This window comes from Urocampus carinirostris, chromosome 15, assembly GCF_059441175.1.
Source record: "Urocampus carinirostris isolate Australia breed hairy pipefish chromosome 15, RoL_Ucar_1.0, whole genome shotgun sequence".
Lineage (NCBI taxonomy): Eukaryota > Metazoa > Chordata > Actinopteri > Syngnathiformes > Syngnathidae > Urocampus > Urocampus carinirostris.
Window position 1 is genome coordinate 13,306,855 of NC_142363.1, and position 21,624 is coordinate 13,328,478.

At 38.9% G+C, this 21,624-nt stretch overlaps 2 protein-coding genes across 4 annotated transcripts in view; both read right to left on the reverse strand.

Annotated features, from left to right (window-relative positions):
• Nucleotides 1–3,761: 3,761 nt before the first annotated feature.
• kbtbd11 (kelch repeat and BTB (POZ) domain containing 11) lies at nt 3,762–11,783 on the reverse strand. The gene is made up of 2 exons (XM_088354712.1): nt 11,497–11,783; nt 3,762–8,471 (listed from the first exon to the last, which is right to left on the reverse strand). Exon 2 carries the CDS (start codon nt 8,392–8,394, stop codon nt 6,520–6,522), a length of 1,875 nt encoding a protein of 624 aa, XP_088210838.1. The 5' UTR covers nt 8,395–8,471; nt 11,497–11,783; the 3' UTR covers nt 3,762–6,519.
• A 3,621-nt stretch (nt 11,784–15,404) lies between these two features.
• The window catches only part of arhgef10 (Rho guanine nucleotide exchange factor 10), a 67,073-nt gene continuing 60,853 nt past the window's right edge, over nt 15,405–21,624 (reverse strand). For all 3 annotated transcript variants that reach the window (XM_088353785.1, XM_088353786.1, XM_088353784.1), the window contains exons 28-29: nt 19,398–19,520; nt 15,405–17,489 (exon numbers count right to left, since the gene is read on the reverse strand). In XM_088353785.1, coding sequence (XP_088209911.1) covers nt 17,017–17,489; nt 19,398–19,520 — 596 coding nt within the window. In that variant the 3' untranslated portion in view covers nt 15,405–17,016. The remainder of the gene's footprint in view (nt 17,490–19,397; nt 19,521–21,624) is intronic.

Sequence of the window (21,624 nt, forward strand, 5' to 3'; positions counted from 1 at the left end):
ATTGTGAACTATTTAGCACCCCCTGGTGGTAAAGAAAATAAATCATAATTCATAAAAAATAAAAATGATTTTGATAAGAAGCAAAAGAAACACAATAATAATTATCGTATGAACATGCTTTTTAAAATACACGTAGGATGATAAATCTGTATTTATTTGGCATGGCATGAGGCTCACTTAAAAGGGAGTTGACACAATTGTCCGCCGTCTTACTGCTACAGGTACTTGAAAACTAAAAACCTCGGAAAATGAGAAGTAATATGATTTAATTTATTCACTTTGAATCTCTGTAGATTGTAGAACGCCTTTGACACATGTTTACGGTTGAACAACATAACACAACGACATCTAGTGGTCAAATGATACACACTGCCCCTTTTACTTGTATTCTACAAACACAATGCAAATCATAGCCATTTTTGGACCTGTACAATAATTTTTTTTTTTTAAGTTGCCTGTTATATGTGCTGTGAAATTTTCAGGGTTGGGTAGGGTTACTTTACCATGATTACTTTCAATTACTTTTGGATTACTCCAATACCAAATATGCTAATAAAAGACAAAAGAAACTAAATATGAATAAAATGATGACTCACAACACGTGGTAAGCTTTCTCTCCTGGCTTTGATCTCTTTGATCTCCGGCAAAACTAACATAAAATGCGACAGAAACAAAATGAAAATGAATCCAAACAGCTTGCCAACATCATTTTTGCCGTTCCATGTATTTCGTTACCCCCCATTCGCCTGCACAAAATTGAGTAATTTTATTCATATTTAGTTTCTTTTGGATTTTATTAGCATTTTTGGTATTGGAGTAATCCAAAAGTAATTGAAAGTAATCCAGTTAAAGTAACCCTACCCAACCCTGGATATTTTTGTCCAATATCAAATAATACGCATATAGAAGGTTGATAGGGTGGGATGAAACTAACAACTATTTTTAGTTAAGTGATAACAAATCTACTCAATAAAGGCCTCGAGGCAGTGTCATAGGAGCTGTCAGTCATTATCTCCATGGCAACTGCACGCACTATTGAATGAAGATTGAGTTCCCAGCTGACTTCAGCATAAAAACCCACAATATAATTTTGGGGAATTCAATTTTAATCAAGAAGAAAACAGTTTCCTCAATTTAACTTCTTAACTTTGTGGTGTTAACCAGGGAGTTTGTTGCTACACCCTGAGAAGAAAATATACAGTATATTCATATACTGTATATATTTATATAATATATATTATATATATTATATATATTATATATATATATATATATATATATATATATATATATATATATATATATATATATATATATATATATATATATATATATATATATATATATATATATATATGTATATAATAATATATACAGTATATTTTTTAAACTTGGTTCTTCATTCCAAAACAACGATGAATTCAGCTCCAGACTAACACTGCGATCTAGCGGTAAAATGTTAGTACTGCAATACGGCATACACTCGTCCCTGTGAATAGGATGTATAAAACACATACTTAAACTACTTTTAGTTTAAATATGTTATTTATGTTACCAGTTACCTCCAAGTAGATTGAAGCACCGACAAAAATAACCATTTTAGCTCGGGATAAACATTGTCCAAATATAATACACAGCGTCAACGTGCTTAAAAACTTGACAAATTATATTTTAATTTAGTATATTCGACTTAAGACATCCGTCATTTCTATATGGAGAATAAGCGGGGTTTGGTAGGGTTACTTTAACTTGATTACTTTCAAGTACTTTTGGATTACTCCAATACCAAATATGCTAATAAAAGACAAAAGGAACTAAACATGAATAAAATTACTAAATTTTGTGCAGGCTTGGGGAGTAACGGAATGCATGGAACGGCAAAAATGATGTTGGCAAGCTGTTTGGATTTATTTTCATTTTGTTTCTGTCCCATTTTATGTTAGTTTTGCCGCAGATCAAAGAGATCAACGCCAGGAGAGAATGCTTACCACGTGTTGTGAGTCATAATTTTATTCATATTGAGTTTCTTTTGTCTTTTATTAGCATATTTAGTATTGGAGTAATCCAAAAGTAATAGAAAGTAATCAAGTTAAAGTAACCCTACCCAACCCCGAGAATAAGCTACACAACAACAACAACAACAGTAACTGTTCTGTTGGCCGATAATAATATGTTTTTTTCTGTAAATAAATCCATCCATCCATCCACTATCTTCGGGCAGTGGGCAGGGGGAACCCTGAACTGGTTGCCAGCCGGTCGCAGGGCTGTAAATAAATCATTTTCTAAAATCGAATTTTGGTGTCTATTTTAATGATAGAATAGAATAGAATAGAATAGAATAGAATAGAATAGAATAGACCTTTATTATCATTATTACAAAATGGGTTGAACATATTGTGACAACGAAATTGGACGTGGCACTCCAGTTTCACATTTTACTGAGAGAATTTAAAAAAAAAAAAAAACGATAAAAGATCATTTTCACAATATTTACACAACAAAGTGTGGGCATGTAGGGGCAGAAGATATTTACATTGGGTGTTTACATACAGTTTTGGGATCATATTAGTGCAATATGCGGTAGTGCAAAATAGGCAACATTGTGCAAAGTAAGCCTAGGCATGAATACAATTTTACATCTATTTGAGGTAGTGTGTTTGCAAGAGTTTCAGTTTTTTGTGCGGTGTGTGTTAAGGGTGGTGATGGCTCTGGTGTGGAAACTGAGTCTGTTTGCTTTTGTTTTGTGTGACCTGTAGCGTCTGCCAAAGGGCAGCAGGTCAAAGAGGTGGTGGCCGGGGTGAGAAGAGTCATCGATGTTTCCTGCTCTGCTGAGGTAGCGAGAGCAGGCAATGTCCTCCAGATTGGGCAGAGAGCAACCAATGATTCTCTGGGCTGTGGTGATGACCCTCTGAAGTGTTTTCCTGTCTGCTGCCGTCCACCCAGCATACCACACCGTAATGCAGAATGCCAGGATGCTCTCCACTGTGGCTCTGTAGAAGGACACCAGCAGCTGCTGTTTCAGATGATTTTTCCTGAGCACTCTCAGGAAATAGAGTCGCTGCTGGGCCTTCCCTACCACTGCTCTGGTGTTTGCAGACCAGGAGAGGTCGTCAGAGATGTGCACCCCCAGGAATTTGAAAGAGTGGACTTTCTCTACACAGTCTCCATTTATAATGAGTGGTGCTGGGTCCTTGCTTTTCCTCCTGTAGTCCAGTATGAGTACAGTATAATGATATTTGCTTCTCCGGTTAGACTTAAACATAAATATGATTGGCTTTGTTTATGTAATTATTTCACATTAGTTTTACCATCTTTTTTTTTTTCCAAATTTTCCTCTCAATTTGTCACTCGACTTTTTCATTATGGAGATTGAAGAATTGAATGGTGGAGGTAAAATAATAAAAAACAATAGGAATATTACTTGCAGTTAAAACAAGAAAGCGTTACTTGGAAGTACAAAAATCCCCATTTTATTAGAGTATATATTTCCTATAGTGTTATTGCAATTAAGTTCTTGCTTTCTAGAGTGTTTATTTGTAGCATAAGAACATGGGAAGTTCATGTTTTGGGAAAAGCCTAAAATAACAACATATTTAAAAATATATATATATATCGTAAATTATAAGTTCTAAGTTCAGTCTTGATTCGACAAGTTCTAAGTCGTGAAGATACATGCACACAGATGTTTGATTGATGGCATCATATTTTCATATTTGTTACATCCGTGTACGCAATTCAGGGGAATAAATCAAGCAACAACGAACCTTTTTACAGATTTATTGTTGAATATATCGTTTATTTTTATCTCATTTAAATACAGTACAGCCAATTGGTGTAAATGCCCGCTAGATGGCAGTGTAAGCTCATTTCTCAACATCAGACCAATAGAATGGTTAAACACATACAGCATTGAAGTTTCCACCATTTTGTTCGATTACATTATCCAACACCAAATCCCAAATTATTTTTGCACTTAACAAGTTTGCATCACTGAGCGATCACATCAAGCAGGCATAAAAATCCACAAGAAGGGAAAAAAACAAGAAAAGTTGAAAAGAATGCAAACGTGGCAAAACCACATCCAGTTCGTCCAGGATACACTGACTGCATTTGCAGCTTTTCCTGGCTGGCAAAATTAAACAGGCCCGTCATAAGGCGTCATACTAAACTCACTTTGTGCTTTTTAGCAGCATATATAAAAGAACCACTGTAACTGGAAGAAAAAACACAATTCGTGTTAATCATGCTGTGCAGTGTATCTTAAATGTAATGGCAGAATGACTAAATGTGGCATCCTTTTTGACCTTTAACAAATGCCATAGGGCCCTATTTTTTCTAAATAATTCCCAGCTTTGTTCAACATCCCTGAAATAATTTAAAGAATAAAAAAAACTGAGGGTCTAAAATATTCAACTGATTCACTATCTTTGGCACAAGCATATATAGTGCTGGTTCATACTTATTTGTAAAATTGAGTAATCATGTGCTGTTCTGGAAGTGCGAATGATGGGTTTTCACATTTATTTTCATTTTAATCAGGTTTTGGTCAACATATCATTTATATAGCTAATACTATCGATGATAGTAAAATGGTTTGTTTGTGTTAAATGATGTTGACTAAAATAATTTACCTCATATTCCAATTTGTATCAATTCAAGTCAAGTCATGTTTATCTGTGACGCCCTTAATCACAAAGAGTCTCAAAAGGCTGCACAGACCACAGATGATTGCAAACCACAGAGTATTATTACACCATCCCCTGATCTAAAACCTACATGAGGGCAAGGAAAAACTCAAAAACCTCACCATGAGGAAAACGAAGAAACCTTGAGAAGGGATCGGAAGTGAGGTAATCCCCCTTCCAGGATGACCAGGCTGCAACGGATGTTGCAATAATAAATAATACACAGATATTGTCAACATAAAATGTAGGTTATTCATATGCTATAGAATAGAAGTGTGTTTTAAGCCTAGATTTAAACAGATCCACTGAGGTTGCAGATCAGGGGGAAGAACATTCCACAGCACCGGGGCCCGAATGGAGAACGCTCTCGAACCTGCGGATCTCTTCTTGGCTCTTAGAATCACGAGTAGACCAGCATTTTCAGAGCAAAGGCTTCGGACCGGGACATAGGGGGAAATTAAATCTGAAAGATATAGTGTATATTCCAAACGCACACAAGCCGCAAAATGACGATTATTTAAATTACAAATTAAAGAAAACATAAATGTCAGCCGGGAAACTAAATCACTCATACGTTTCATGACTGGTAGTTCAGTTATTTTTGTAGGCTAATGCTAAATGCTAAAAGTTCAACAAATGTATAAAAATCGTCACATGACACACCACAATTGAAGCTTGATTTTAATTTGCTCTTTTTAAGCAGCTTAAAAACACTAGTTACGCAGTGCGTGTTACTCTGTTTGTGTACCATAAGAAACAAGCCAACTAATAAGCCTTAGCGCTTAGCAGGACCACATTTCCCATAAGTCTTTGACACAGAGGCAGAGAAAAGTACCGCAGCCACGAAAACAATTTTGTTTTTTTGTTGTTGTTGGGCCCAATTAAAAAAAGGATAATAATGAGCAGCAAAGGAACTATATTGCCTCGACAAAAATGATCACTACACTGTAATAATAGTCGTTTACTTTTACTTTGAAAAAAAAATATTACTGTATAGCACAGTTTCTGAAACAAGTTGGATCAAATCACTTGCTTAATTATAATTACTTTTTGCATAACTGTCTTTTATCATGTTAATACATGTTAATTTTATCATATTCCTTTGTTAATTGATAATGAATCAAACTGTGATTTCCACTTATTGAAACATAAATATTTTGTTTGTTTGTTTGTACATGATTCAAATTGAATCGTTTCTTCCGGCGCCGTCACGAATGGCAGCCACTCCAGCAGCTCCCGTGTTATTTTCGATTGTTCTCGATTGTTTGTTCTCAGCTCAGGGATGCTGCTGGAAATGTGAATTTCCCTTCGGGGATGAACAAAGTATCTATCTATCTATCTATCTATTATAATTTAAAAAAAAATCATAAATTGCAGCTCTACCGCTCACCCTAGCTTAACATTTGAAATGTCATGGTTTTTCTTTTTACTTATTCCCCATTTTTTTAGAGATTACTAAGGTCATACACTACAGAAAGAAGATGATGGGTGGATAAGGTGACCTTGTCCCTGGCAAGTTGTCAAATCACTCTGTATCCAATCAATGACATTCCAGTTATCAATAATAAAGCCCCACAGTGATTACATTTGCATAGAAGCCACATTATATACTTCATCAACACATTTTCTCAGCAAAATGTCAATAATATCTGTTTCAAAGTCAAAAGTGCATCAAAACAACACCAGGCTAAACTAATAATCAACGATACAGTCACTCAAAACTTGGAATTCCCTTTTAAGGCTCGTCCCTGTGGAAACATTAATTTGCCATGCAGCAGACACATTCTTTTGCAAACAGGGAACTGATCAAACGAAAGACAGTGAATTTGGCGGTTTAGTTTCGTAGGTCCGGATCGGAACCGGTGGGGACTTTCTCAGGTTTTTCGGGCAAAGTGAGCACAAAAGGAAAGAGAACGCCTTTGGCTTCGAGGGGCGCACTTAGCGGCTCTTCCTCAATGAAGGCCTTCTCCTCCTCCACGACGAAGCGAAGGGTCTGGCTTTTGTTCACACAGTAGATGCAGTTCCCCACAACAGCGCACCTGAAAGGCAACGAGCAGCCGAGCTTCTGCGACGCGCAATCGTTCCACATCTTCACGATGCTGTTGTACTTAAACACCTCGATTCCCCGCTCCCGGCTCACGTCGAAGCGGTAGATGAAGCTCTTCAGAGCCACCATGTCCGTCGACTTTTTCCGACTGTTGTTGTACGGACACTCCTGCCACTCGTCCCGTTTGGTGTCGTATTTGAGCAGGCGGTAGAAGAGCGAGCCGCCGGACACGTAGAGCTCGCCGTTGCAAGTGGTGGCCTCGTGGGCCACGGCAAAGGCTCCCTTGGGTAGAGGGGCCACGGTGGTCCAGCGGTCCATACGGGGGTCATATTTCTCCACTGTGAACAGACACTCCCCGCCAATGGCGTAAAGGTACCCGTCCATTGCAACTAGTTTCAGCTGAGCACGAGCCTGCGTCATGGGTCGAATCTCTGCCCAGTTGTTCAATCTGGGATTGTAACAGAAGACTTTGTCTGATACCTTCCCCTTGTCCCCATAACCCTTAATCCCACCCGCTACAAACAGGTAGTTAAACATAGTACAGATTCCACAACCTTTGGTGTTGACGTCCTCAGGCATGGTTGTCAAAGCCCGCCAGTCATTGTCCACTTCGCTGAAGGAGTAGATGGTATGACTCTCCTCAAGGGACCCCATTGACAAGGGGCTCTGGGGCCGGCTACTGCACCGGCTCGGGGGTCGACTTCCAACGCGCTCGAAGACATCGTTGATTTCGGCAGCCATAAGCGTCATCCTCCCCTCCATCCTCTTTTTCAGGACCAGGTCGCGTTCGGATCCGGTCAGGCGGCCGTAGACGCAGGGATCTTTTAGAATTTGCAGGAAGTGATCGCTCATGAACCTGTAGGCAGTTTCTTTCAGCTCGCTCAATCGCTGCTTTTTAGCAATGCACAAAATCTCGTAGCAGTTGCTGACAGTGATCTGTTCGGTCACACAGTCCATGGCCGCCTGGACAGCGCAAGGGATTTGGAGGACCTTGGCCCCAGTAATGACGTCTACTACATTTTCTTTGGAAACATCCATCCGGGAGGTGTAAATGTAGTCGATAAGGGTGGACAAGGTATTGTAGCTCACGCCCTTCACTTTGAGGACGCTCCGCGACAGCCGAGCTTTGAAGTAGTCACTCTTTTCCGCCAAGACCGACTTATGAGCTTCGATAGTCCGGCAGCCAACTTCGATGACTAAATCGGGCTCACTTCGACCAGATAGTGAAACGACTGTGACTGAACCCCCCTCAGGCTTTCGTGATGGGTCCAATTGATTTGTTTCTAGTTTACGATCAGCAAATTGTGAGTCTTTGGACCTTGCGCCATTGGGGATTGGACTGTCTGCACAGTTTGACATTTGGGACAAACTCGAGTCAAGACCGGATGGAATAATCACCTCGTTGTTTCCTTTAGAGATAAAGACATTATTTGCGCTTGCCATGTATGAGTTGTTTTCCACAACAGCTCTTCCGTCCAACAAGTATTCCTTCTCAAATATAGTCGGGACTGTTATTTTTGAGTCATCCCTTAAGGAACCATGGACAAAACTCTGACATAAATCCCTGGTCTTGTCAGAGTTTGCCACGAGGCTAACGGTGTGGCGATTGACATTAGCCTCAAACACGATGCCTCGTCCTCCTAGTTCTTGGCCCTCGGTCATCCTGATGTGACAGGGGACAGCATCCTCACTGAGTATGGTAAGGGTTGGCAGGTCTATCTTTCATGTCTCTTTGCCACCTATACAAACAACAAAGAATTGTGTCCCATTAGTATGAATATTTCTACCTGATGAATACAAATGCTCCGCTAAAATGCAATTCCCAGATACTACAACTAATACTACTCCTAACATTGCATAATTTACACAGCGTTTTTTCTGTTTTCCCTGACACATGAATGCTTACAATGGATGCATTATTCATTCATTCATGCATTCGGACCCTTTTCTGGTGGCGGTAAGCTGCATACGTAGCTTACGGAAGCTGATCTGCCTCACTAGGATTGTGAGGCATACTCTGCTAACGCTAGCATACGGTTTTGTCCTATCAGCACATCTCCGATAGTTCTTATATCCTTGAGCTAATGGGGACTAACACATGAGTTTGTAATGGGATGAAAAAAGGTAGAAAAATGAATAGAGGGTAGCAAAGATTTGTAATGAAGCAACAGTCAATGTTAAAGAAATTACATAATATCTGAAATGCATTGTCTTTTGAAGTAAATCTTTTGTTTTTACTCAGTAATTCCTGATTAATTTCATTCATGGATGGGATCTTATTTCTTTTTAATACCATTATTTCTCCCCAAAGATCTTGACTTTTCATGTTGATATTCAGTGACAAAAATATAAACTTTATTAAGGCCAATAGAGGTATGTAGAGTACGTATGGATGACAATTTGGGCTATTAAAAACAGATAATCTCGCTTGAATTGAAGTTTATTATTGTATATTTAGTGTTTGGACTTTAAAAACAACTCTCACTTTACAGTCGGGATTGAGACTCTTTTTTTTCATAATTTATTTTAATATCTTGCTTAAGATTTATGACATTAATCTCACATGTCTCACTTAAAGTCTGTTTGACATTTAGAGTTAAAAATTAAAACTTTTTTCCACACAATTCTGCTCAGTTAAGGATGAGAATTGTTAGAAGAAAGTAAAAATTAAGTAAAAATGCAATTTTAGAGTTATTATCGCAAACTTTCATAATGACTGCTCGGACAGCACACTGGGGCATACCATTTCCATTTCTACTTTTGTTGTTTTTTGCTTGGAAATTTTGTTATTTTCAGTCCAATTGTTCGTCTTTGTTGGTTTGTTACTTTGTTCATGGATAGTGTCATTAAATTATTTTTGAGCACCCCGGCCTCTCTTAATGCTTCTCTGCATTTCAGTCCACCCGCGAAACATACAATTTTGAGTTTAAAAAAATCTGTGAGGTTTCTGAGAAGTCAGAATAAGTTAACAGGTTTCTTAGTTTCTGTTATGTGCGTGCTATATTGGGAGGTTTCTGATTTTCACGCAGAATAATGACCTAATTTCTCACAATTATCACAAAAAAGGTTTGTAATACATTTGAAACCTATAATGGTATCACGAGTGAGTCTTATAGCATATGATACCCAAATAATATCTTTTAATATTAATTGTCTTTAGTATGGTTGGATTCCCTAACCACTAGGGCAATGGGGGCACCATTTCCTGCGATGTGTCTTGGGCATGTACAGCCCTCTCAAGGTCAACAAATGTTTCAAATTGTTTAAATTAATACAAATAAGGGACGTGTTTAAGGTATTTTAAGGTAGCACAATGGCTTTTCAATATTGTGCGAGAATATGGACCTTGAAATATATAGATTTTACTGAGATGATGAGTGTCTGCTCTGTTGGGAAACAGCTGTACCATTTGACGCTTACTAGCTTTGTATACTTCTTAGCCAGGACAGTTCTATGAAGGTCAAGCGAGAGGACTTGTGTCTCTACGAGATTGGTGGAAACATCAGTAAGTACTAAATTTCTAGCCCAAGGGTGTCAAACATACAAGCATCAGGCCTGACAACATAATAAATCCGGCCCGCGAGACATTTAACACTTGTGAGGCCCCTTCTCAAGTTTTCTTTTTTCCCTCATGCTGAGGTTTTGAGTTTTTCCTTGCCCGCATGTTGGTTTAAGAACAGGGGATGGTGTAATTGTACTCCTGTGCAGTCCTTTAAGACATCTTGTGATTAAGGGCTATACAAATAAATGTGACTTGACTAGTAACAGTATTATGTTCTTTATATCCAGCATGGTTTTTGAATGAACGAATGAATGAATGAATGAATGGCATTGTCATTATATAATAGTATAATGACATTTTAGTACAAAAAAAAATGTAAAAATGTGCAAAAGGAGCCAAGAGCCACTGCGTCCATGCACGCCGCCATTCCAAGTAGTAATTCAGATTGTAATGCATTTAACTACACGTTACTGGGGTGAAGTAATATTTATTTTAATTTTTTCGCATTATATCAGTTGCCATGCATAATCTCACTAACAATGATCCAAGGGTTCTTGCTGTAGTCCGACAACAGACACGACTTGAAACATTGTGTAAGAAATAAAAGTCTGCTCCCTGGATATCGTTGAAGTGTCCCTGAGCAAGGCACCACCCGGACTTTTCTGCTTAAGTCAAGTCAAGTCACAGTACTCTTGGATAGGTGGAAAAATCTGAAGGCTTATAATAATTTCAATATATTACAATTATATTGAAATAGTCAATCCACATTTAAACTAAAGTAAACACGCTGTCCTTCTTATACTTTGTGAACCACAGCAACAAGCGTGTAGTTTTTGCATAGACGCAGGGGTCGTGTCCCCATCTATATCGAGCAATAATCGTTTTGTACCCACCAATTTCATTCTGTGATCACTTAAAACAATTGCGACATGTCAGCACAATTGCCAAGACCAAACCAACGCCCATGCACGGCAAAAATAACCATAAAATCCCATGATTGTGAGCTGGAAGACGATACAGTCGTTGCGCATGCGCAAAGCTAAATTACTCCAGAGAATGACAGGAGTGAGAAGAACCTCTCTTCGAGACATAATATCCTAAAGACTAGAAGTTGTCTGATGAAAGAAGGATCACTTGGTTGCTGCTTTAGACAATCCTGGTTTGTTTCCTCTGGAATTAAAACACGCAACCTACCTGAACCAGCAATCTCTCCACTAAAGCTTCGTTACGTAAAGCCTCCACAATCCTAAGACCACACTCACCCGAGGTGACTTGATTTGCTCCACATTTTTTCCTCCCGATCCGGTCCACCCGTTCACCTCCTAAACCGCACGATCCTCCGAACGGTTTTGGGGTCAGCTCTTAGGATTTCGAGTCTCCGCGAAGGAGGTTGAAGGGGTGATCAAAAATCAGCAGTCAGCCCACCCCAAACCTCAGCAGCCTCCAGCCAACAAACGTGGGGATTGTCCTCATGCGATGGACGTGTCAAACATTGGTAGCATGACTAGTCAGGGGATGCTTTTTGCCCCCCATCCCCACACTCGACTGGTTCCTCAAGCCACGCCCATCTGTTGGACGCACGCGGTGGACGCAAGCGTCATATTGCTTAGCCCCGCCCCTCAAACCACCGGCAGTTCTACAGCGTTAGAGCTAGTTACAGAAATTGCTGCTCTTTTAAAATTCTAAAATTTAGAGAATCGGCTCTTTCGATTTAGCTCACTGAAAAGGGACGGCTCTTCTGGATCCCAATCGACTCTTAGATTGTTTTATGAATGAGAGCCATGACGGATGGCAGGAGCTACTTGAGCGCATGGCAGTTAAAGTGGGAGTTGAGTTGAAACAAATACAAATAAGCACCACAGAATAGTAGAACCACAACTTTTTACGATGGTAATTTAGGGCTGTGCAAACCGGCAAGGTTCTTAGCCCAAATTGAAATTTTATCATATCCGTTTTGATGTAAACAGTGATGTTTATCTGCAAATAATAGAGCACAGGTGTCAAACAGGCGGCCCACGGGCCAAATCAGGCCCGCTAAGGGATTGAATCCGGCCCGCGAGACAACACTCAATGAAGCGCAAGAGAAAAATGAGCTGCAGGTTGAAATATGTGAACTTTATGTCGCCAAAGCCAGGTGCCTTGAATACGGACACTGTACTTGTATTTATTTATCTCTCTCTCTCTCTTTTCCACCCCTTTTCTCCCACTCTCTGTCTCTTTCACTCTATGTGTCTTTTTAACTTCATTTGTGCTAACTTCCTTTTTTCCTTCCCTCTCTCCTCTTTCTCTCTTCCTACCCTTCGCGCTTTCTTTTCTCTTCTCTCCTTCTGTCTTTCCATTTCTCTTTGGATTTCTTTACTCCTCTCCCTTTCTTTTCCCCCTCTCTAATGACTTTTATCTTTTGTTTCTCACGCTCTCTCCCTCTTTTTCTTTCTTTGTCCCGCCCTCTCTCCCTTTCCCTCCTTCTTTCTCTTATTTCTTTATCTCTCGTGTTCTTTCTCTTTAAATCTATTAGTCCTACACCGACAGAATGTTTGTTCTATCGTATGGCCCCCCGAGTTAAAATGAGTTTGACACCCCTGTAATAGAGGAACTTGCAGGCTTCAAATTATTCCAGGATTGGCAGCGTGAATTTTTTTACAGGTTACGTTTGATTTATTACCTATACATTATATGATCAATAGATACGAGTGTAGTGGCTAACTCAGACTCCCTTTTAACGAGAGCGCACACTGAGTTTTTCTTATGCTTCTTAGCGCTGCGTTCTGACAGTCTCACGATCATAGTTTGTACAATGTGTTCATTAGGAAATATAATTGGCATGATTAAAACAAGAAAACAAGTGCGTATTTGCGTTAAAGGGGGTGAGATTCTGCAGGGAATCAGAAATTAGCCACCCGAGTCACGCCAAATACATTTACTGTAGGCACTGTAGCTAAAATAAAAATGATAAACAATTTGAGCAACTTTTAGATACAGTCACATTCAGATTTGATGGCACCCTGAATAAATCATATTAACATACACGGCTAACGTTAGTGTCTTACCTTTGCAATAATGACATACCTCCCCACGTCCGCGGGCAACGGATATCAGTAACCCAACCAGATTCGAAGAACTGGTAAGTATCCAGACTTTTATAAGCTCTTAGATCAGCACTGGTGTATGGGGATACTTCATTTACAATTTAAAGGCATAGATGTGTGGACTAAAGTCAGGCAAACCGGCAGATTTGTTTAGATGTGTGAATATGTCAGGGGGAAGACTGAATAAGTCGGTAATCAGCATTGGTAATGCTATCTTCCGTTTCTCTAAATAGCTTTTAGTGCTTTCCGATAAGATTAGCCACCTAATCTGACAGCTGCACACTATTCATTTGACCAGTCATTGCCAATGGTGTTGAATAGTTTGCTCGTCGACTGTTTACTATGAGTTACTACCGTCCATCATGGTGTCATCAAGTGGTTAGGTTACGTATGTGCAAACGGTCAATAAAGGGAGCTGGCTCCTTATTGATGGTGATCCTGGCCTGGATCTCTCGTTCACTTCAAGGAGCTGGCTCAGAGAACAGTTTCGTTCACGGACGACCCATCAAGCATTTACAAGCACTTCACCCCACATGCAGTTTTCAGTCTTTGAAAACACAATAATAAAGCATTTTCAAATTTCAAGCACCCGTACAAATTTTGTAAATACTATTTCTACTCAACAAAAGGCCATTCTGAAAAAGGTGAAATTGGTCAGCTAGTGTGTACATAGAATGGAGTCATCACACAACCAGCAGGCCTGTGAGATAAAAAGGCATTCAGATGAGAGGAGGGATAGCCGTCTCCATGGAAACCTGGAGCTAAACAAGGCCCTTGGCGCTAGCTAACAACAGTTACCATCGAGCCGCGTTCTAACAAATGTTTCAACACAGCAACTAATGGACAACTTTGGCAAAGATGGTTGTCAAGGAAACCTGCGGGGGTAAATCCCTCCCCCTCCGCTGCGTGTGAATAATAAAAACGGTTGCGCAACCGTGGAGGTGGGCGTCCGAAGCGAGAAAACAGCTCGACCCTTGGCGCTATTAAAAAAAAAGCTCGAAAAAAACAGAGAACCAACCACCTCAGGCGCATCGCTAGTCCCGGCATGTTCCTAAAGCTTTGCTGACTGAAATCTTCTTTGGAAAACTGCAACTATTTTAGTTAGATCAACATTCAATCAATCTTACAAAGTGATGATAATAAATTCCCATAGTCCTGATAATCCAGCCATTTGTAGAAATAAGTATCAATATATACAAATATATGCCGTATAGACACATATATAAATCACTTAATAACCAAATATACGCAATTTATTTATATACTTATGCATTTTTTCATTTTTTTTTTCATTTTTTTCAATATTTATTTCATCATTCATTTTATCGTGTATTCCGTCACAACAAAATGTTATAAAATGAGCGGGCGGGTCGACCCTTCTGAGCATTTCCACCTATAGCTAATTCGTTCATCAAGCCAAAACATAAGCCCTAGAAGAAATATTCAAAAGAAGCTAACAAAATTGATGACGCTACAAAACGTAAACGTACATTAAAAGCATCGTGGAACAAGGAGTTCACATGGCTTGTAGCAGACGACGCAACGCAAACATTGCATGAATGCGTAAATACAGGTACGGTACATACTGATGACAGCTGGAAAACAACAATGTCATATACATGGAATGAATGTTAAAAGTAGATTTATAATAAACTTAATTTTAAAGTGTTGTTCTGTTATATATTCTGATTATCAATCCTTAATACTTTTTAACAATTACTATTATTTTTTTTGCGATAAGTCGTCTTATTGTGTTTCAAGGGGAAAATGGGGCAGGCAACTTTATTTCTCACCAGGCAACTTTTCAGAGTCGTCTGCCCTGGTGTCCTTTTTGTCATGGGTTTCAGACACTGATGAATGTCAAATTGCACGACACAAATGCATCAAAGTCCACGACAAAATAGATATCAAAATAACTGACAAAATGCATAAATATAAATAAATAGCATTTATATCATATATTTGGGTATTACATGATTTAATTACGTGTTCCGTTATTTAGATGGCACGAATATGTATATTTATACATTTATTTCTCCATGTGGCAGGATCGGTCCCCCGTATTCTAAAAGACAACACGGTGATAGCATCTAAATAGAACAATGTTTATATCTTGATAAAATAAAAAAATACAGCTGTCCAAGACCCATACAAGTAAACAACAAAATAAAAATACAATGACAGTTTCTTAAATATTCTCAAATGAGCAACACAGAAAACACAAGGCTAAAAAAGAAAATAAAAATCCTGGTTAATACCAATCCATATGTGGAGAACACTGGCCAGCCAGACATCAGTCTTTCTAAAGTAATATTTAGCGTAGATTCCCTTTTTTTTTAATCCATTTTCTTTGTAAAAACACTTAGCTATTTCCACCACATTTCTTAAATGAGTTACAGGTTAATCAGTCTACAGATTTCCTAAATACTATGTTACCAAATGATATAGTTAATATATTAATATATTAAAGCCCCAGTGTGTAATATTTGACCACTTGATGGCACTGTAATGTCTAATGCGAACAAAACCCCGTGCCGAGAGCACAGCAAAGCAGCAAGATGGCCGACAAACATGGTGGCAACTACAAGGTAGGGATTCCACTGCGTAAAAGAAATACAAATTTCTCGACCTATGATTTTTGTCAAATTAACATTGATATGATATTTCATGTATTTTTGCCTTGTATTCAAATCAAAGGTTTTTTTTCCACTGAATGGAGTTTTTTTTGTACCACTAGGAGGCACTGGATATTACACACTGTCCCTTTAAGCATATTGTAACTTTCCTTTCTCCATGAAAAACTAAAATATCAACCCTTGTGCTCCTTTATAAATTACACAACCTAAAACAGTCCGTCTTAACACAAAAGCTTATTTTCATGGATGTGGCAGCAGGATGACTTCAAAAATACTGGAGTGGAGAACGAGTATTGACATTTGTTTGCTTTTTGCCATTAATCCACATACTTTGGCACATATATGGGACCCAAAAAGTTGGTTCCCTTTGTTTAAATGCCACGTTTTTTAAAGTAAAAAGTGCCTTAAATAATGATTTCATAGGCTAGACATGATTTGAAAAATATAAGAAAGAGTAAATAAATAAGCAACTAGGATTAGTTGATTTACCAAGACATACAGTATTCATACGGAATTTTCTGGACTACAAGGCGCAGTCAAATACCTATTTTGCAGGTGTGCCCTAAAATCTGGTGCGCCTTGAAGACTGGAAATGCAGTAAATAAAATTGTGAATACATAACTATAATGAAATGCTTCTAAATAACAAATAAATGAATGAATCAAAGGGAGAGGAGTAAAGTCAAGTCATTTTGTTGCAAAACCAGATTTCCCAATATTCATGTCGAAATAAGTTTTGTTTTTTTTCCAAATACAACCCTCTTGCTCCAGTTTGACTTTCATGTGCCTTACAGCCTGGAGTGCCTTATTGTATGAAAAAAAAGTCAAATAAAGGAATATATTTAGGGTGCGCCTTATAATTCAGAAAATACGGTATTTTCTATGGATTAGATTAGAATTGAATTACTAGTCTTAATGTGTTGCTCCGCCATTAGTGTTCAAACCTATATTTTCACATGTGCCATTTCGAGTTCATCTTGGCTTCTTATATATTTGAAGCAAGGTTGACTATTTAGAATATAAAATTTGAGGATCCTTATGAATCAGTTTCTTGATCGGCATCACATGTTGAGCAAGGGGATCTGCCAAACCATGATAGTGGAGGTATTGTCCTCGTGGCGAGCCTGCTTGCTCTTTTTAGTGACCCGGCGGTGGCCCAAGCCTCCGGAAACCACCAGGAGGGAACTAGCGTCCACTTTTCTGGACCCGCGGCCCCGCTGGCGGTGGGTCGGATTGTGGAGCACGTCGTAAAGGGCCCCGTCTTCGGGGCCGTGCTCCAGGGAGCTTTGGGACTGAGCCGAAGAGCCACAGGAAGAGGAAGGCCGAGATTCGGCGTGACCCGACTTGCCCAGCCAAAGCCCTTGTGTCGACATGGGGTCCTGAAGGGTCGGGGCTTCTCCTCCGTCATCTGTCTCCGCTGGCTGGGCAGATCCGCAGGGAGACAGGCTACCCGGTGGTCGGTTGCACACCGCCGTGGCCATGGTTAGGAACTTGACCGGGCCGTTGTGAGCGTGCAGAGACACCATGCCTCGACCTAATAAAAGATTATTTCTTAAATCCAGTTTTGGTTTGAGAAAAAAATTATTTTAAGCACTTAATTTATTAGGTTAAGAGCACCGAGATGTTTGCGTGGAATACTAAAGCATAAATAACAGCTATGTTTAAATTGTTACAACATTGTTACTATAATGCTAGTGATGGCCGAGTTCCGTTACCAGTTAATGGTGTTTTAGGTATTGCAAATAGAAGAGACTCCTTAAGTCTAAAGATGCCAATTTTTGGTACATGGACTACTAATTATATACACGAGTTTTTTGATATGCTGTAAGCTGAAAAGTGCAAGGACGCTTTACACTGATTACAACAGCGACCAGATGATGAAGGTGCTGTATTTGAGACAGAACATGAGGCTTTCCTGCTGCTGGTTACCATGGAAATCAGTACTGTTTCATGAGGGGTAGCATACCCTATCACAAAAAAAAACAGTCTGGAGAGGAATGGGCGACACCGGGCTGTACTCTGTGTGCCCTACGACTGGCTGGTTTAGGTCTGAAGCTAGACGGGATGAGCCCCAGCACCTTGGGTGACTCTGGTGTGGATAAGCGGTGCAGTTAACGGATGGATATTCCAGGTGAAGATTTGATTTTGGTCCGCACCAGTACTATGCCAGCTGCTAGGCGCCTGCTGAAGCGGCCTGCAGGGGACACGCAAAATGTTTTTTAAAACATCTTACAGGCACTCCGCTATGTACCTCCATTTGACTTACGGAAAACGTTAGATACTAACATTTTTTCCGGGATGTCGATAAATATTGCTGTTTAGTTAGATGTTGTATTGTGTGCACTTTATTCCGAGTAGGGGACAGCACTGTAGTGATTCTTTCCACCGCTACCGGCGTGTGGCGCTTTGAGAGCTCACCCAGCATCCACCCCGAAGAAAAAAAAGCTGCTTCCTCTTCCTAGTTCTTGTGTGAATATACTATGTATACGGTACTGTATCTTTAGTGCGCTAAGAATTTTGACATTTTTATTGTTCAATATCTCGTGCATCCATTCAATATGGTTGGTGTAAAGTGTAAAGAAGAGGTGAGCAGATTCTTTTGAAATGAAAGTAGAACAAGAAAGCTTGATGCAGTTAAGAAAATGGTTGAAAATGATTGCTTTTTTTCATCCACTTTCTACTACGGACGAGGACCTCTTGAAGCCCATCTTACAAAAGTAAGTTAAACCTCACTTTATTTATCTTTATAGAGGATATAATTTTGTGAAATGTTTATTTTTAGTTCAAAAAATACAGGTTACTTATACAGCCTTCAACATACTTATATAAACCTTAAACATACAACATATAGCACTGAAGCAACTTAAGAACAAATTCAACTTACGAACCATCTCCCGGAACCTAACTCGTTCGTAAGTAGGCCAACCTCTGTAATGTTTTTCCTTATATTATCGTGAAAATCATCTAATTTCCACCGGTATTTCAAAATAAGGCCGGTATCAGCATCAATATCAGTACTCGCCCATCTCAAATATTATAATACAAAAAATGTTTTTAAAATGTCATTAAATTAATGTAAACTAAAAATCTACTTGTTAATTATTGCAAACACATTTTGAAGCTATCCTTTTGTGATTGACTGGAAAGAAACTGAAACACAGAAGAACTAGTCAGGGTCATCTATAAGTGAATTCCTTAAACAATACGTCAAAACGACAACATTCTTTAACCCATTTCAAGTGCCCAGCGAGACATATTTTATGAGCACCTCTGCATACAAAGGCTAAATGCCATCTCCATGACAACATGCAATTACAGCTAGCTTTGAATGTACAACAATTGTGTTATTTACCTAACGGAAGTATTTACCTAAGAAGTGTTTGTTTCTGCGTAATGTAAAGAAAAAAATAACCAATAAGAACTAGACTCCGACGTGTGTCACCTGTGACTTTAGGGATTCCCTGCAGCCGGGGGACGGAGAGTGCCACCGTTACGCCCAAATTGGTCCCCACGAGCAGCATGCCATGGCAAACCAGCAAACTGCTTACAGACACTCTTGAGTTGCCTGGAGAGGACAAGGGTGGAGGGAGAGATACAGGGAGGAAGTTATACCAAGGAAAACTACATTGAAATTTGAGGTCATGAACTCAGATTTTTGAGCCAGATCTTCCCAAAAAATTATAATGGCTTTAATTTCTGCTTATTTCTACATTGCTGAGGTTTTATTCGTTGCTAAGGTACCCGTGAAAAAAAATCCTGCACAAATGTCGCTCGTTTACACAAAGGAACCCCAGAGCGTTATATAACAGATTGACGGATGCATAACACTGTAATTAAACAACAAGCAGGCTCTATTTGAGCCACAGCAGAACAATGACACCTTCTTTGTTTCCTTCTTGGTCACAAAGATTAGCGTGATCCGCAATTAAGTCGCAAGCGCTTCTCGTTTATGGCTCTGAGCGTGAAGACAAGGCAATAAAGTCTGACATTTTGACGGATTGTGTGGAGTGCAATTTAAGAGATTTGTCAGGACTGCAAATATTTGATACAGGAATACCTCAGAGGACGACTGATTCGATAGGCAAAAAAAGGAACATGTCTTTCGAACAAAACTCTTGCCCGACATACAAAGGAAAATCCAGACAAGAATTTCTGGACACTACGACGAGAGACCGCTCACTGCCAACAGAAACAAAATAAATGAAGTAAATAAAAAGAATAAAATCAAAAACAGTTAAAAGTAAAAAAGAAATGTGTGTAAAAATTGTTTGTGTGTTCACAGTTTGTATATCCAAAATCATGCATGGACTTGCTCCCTCATATCTTTCATATTCAATTCCCCCCTATAATCCTGTCCGGGGCCTTCGCTCTGAAAATGCTTTTCTACTAGTGATGCCAAAAAGATATTCGCAGGTTCGAGAGCTTTCTCCATTCAGGGCCTGGTGCTGTGGAATGCCCCCCTGAGATCCGATCTGCATCCTCAGTGGAAAAGTTTAAATCTAGGCTTAAAACAATCTATATTCTATAGCTTATGAATGACTTATATTTCATGTTGAGAATATCTGTGTATTGTTTGTTAATGCTACATCGATTGCAACATAGTCATCCTTTTCTTTATTTTATATTATACTAATTATTTCATGTTTCATTTCTAATTTTATTGTTTGTTAATGCAACATCCATTGCAGCCTGGTCATCCTGGAAGGGGGATCATCTCATGTGCGGTCCCTTCTCAAGGTTTCTTTATTTTCCTCATGCTGAGGTTTTTGAATTTTTCCTTGCCCTCATGCATGTTTTAGATCAGGGGGACGGTGTAATAATAGTCTGTAGATTGCAATAGTCTTGTGATTAAGTGCTATACAAATAAACATGACTTGACAAGGATCCGTCAACCGCAAGGGTCATCGGGAACCACTTCCTGTGGTGTGTCTTGGGCATGTACAGCCTAGCGGCGCCCATCACTCTCCAGGATGTTTTTTGGGGGTTGGGGTTTGCTTCCCACATGAAACAGATAGTACTGGTTTCCATTAACACCAGTATCAGGAGAAGCCTGTTTATCTGACTCCGAAACACTACCAGCGATGACGTTACGTTCTTTACTTTTGCGTCATATTTAAGGCTTTTTGCTTAGTAAGAGATTTTGCTTTTTGTATATTTTTGCATCTACAGTCAAATTATTCATGTATTTAATGATTGTTTCATTTTAAGTTTTTTACTTTTGTTATTAATATGTATTTTTTTGGTGAGATACATGTTAATAATTTAATGTACTGTACACTAAATGTTCTTTATACAGCACTTTGAGCTACAATTTGTTGACTGATTAGGGCTATACAAATACATGTCGATTGGATTTAATTATAAAAATAGTAAAATGCTTTAGGTGTATTGAAAATGTGTTTTATATGCATTAAATATATATATATATATATATATATATATATATATATATCTGTATATATATATTTATAATTGTTTTTTTGTTTTTTTTTACATTTTCATTATATCCCAAAGTGCAATAGCTCAGCTAAATTACTTATCATATAACTAATTAATATGTATATACAAAATGTTATATGATAAAAAAACTAATAATACAGGATAGCATGTCAGCGGCTGGGTGGTTAGCGAGCAGACCCACGGTGTGGAAGTCCAGCTGCTGCAGCCTC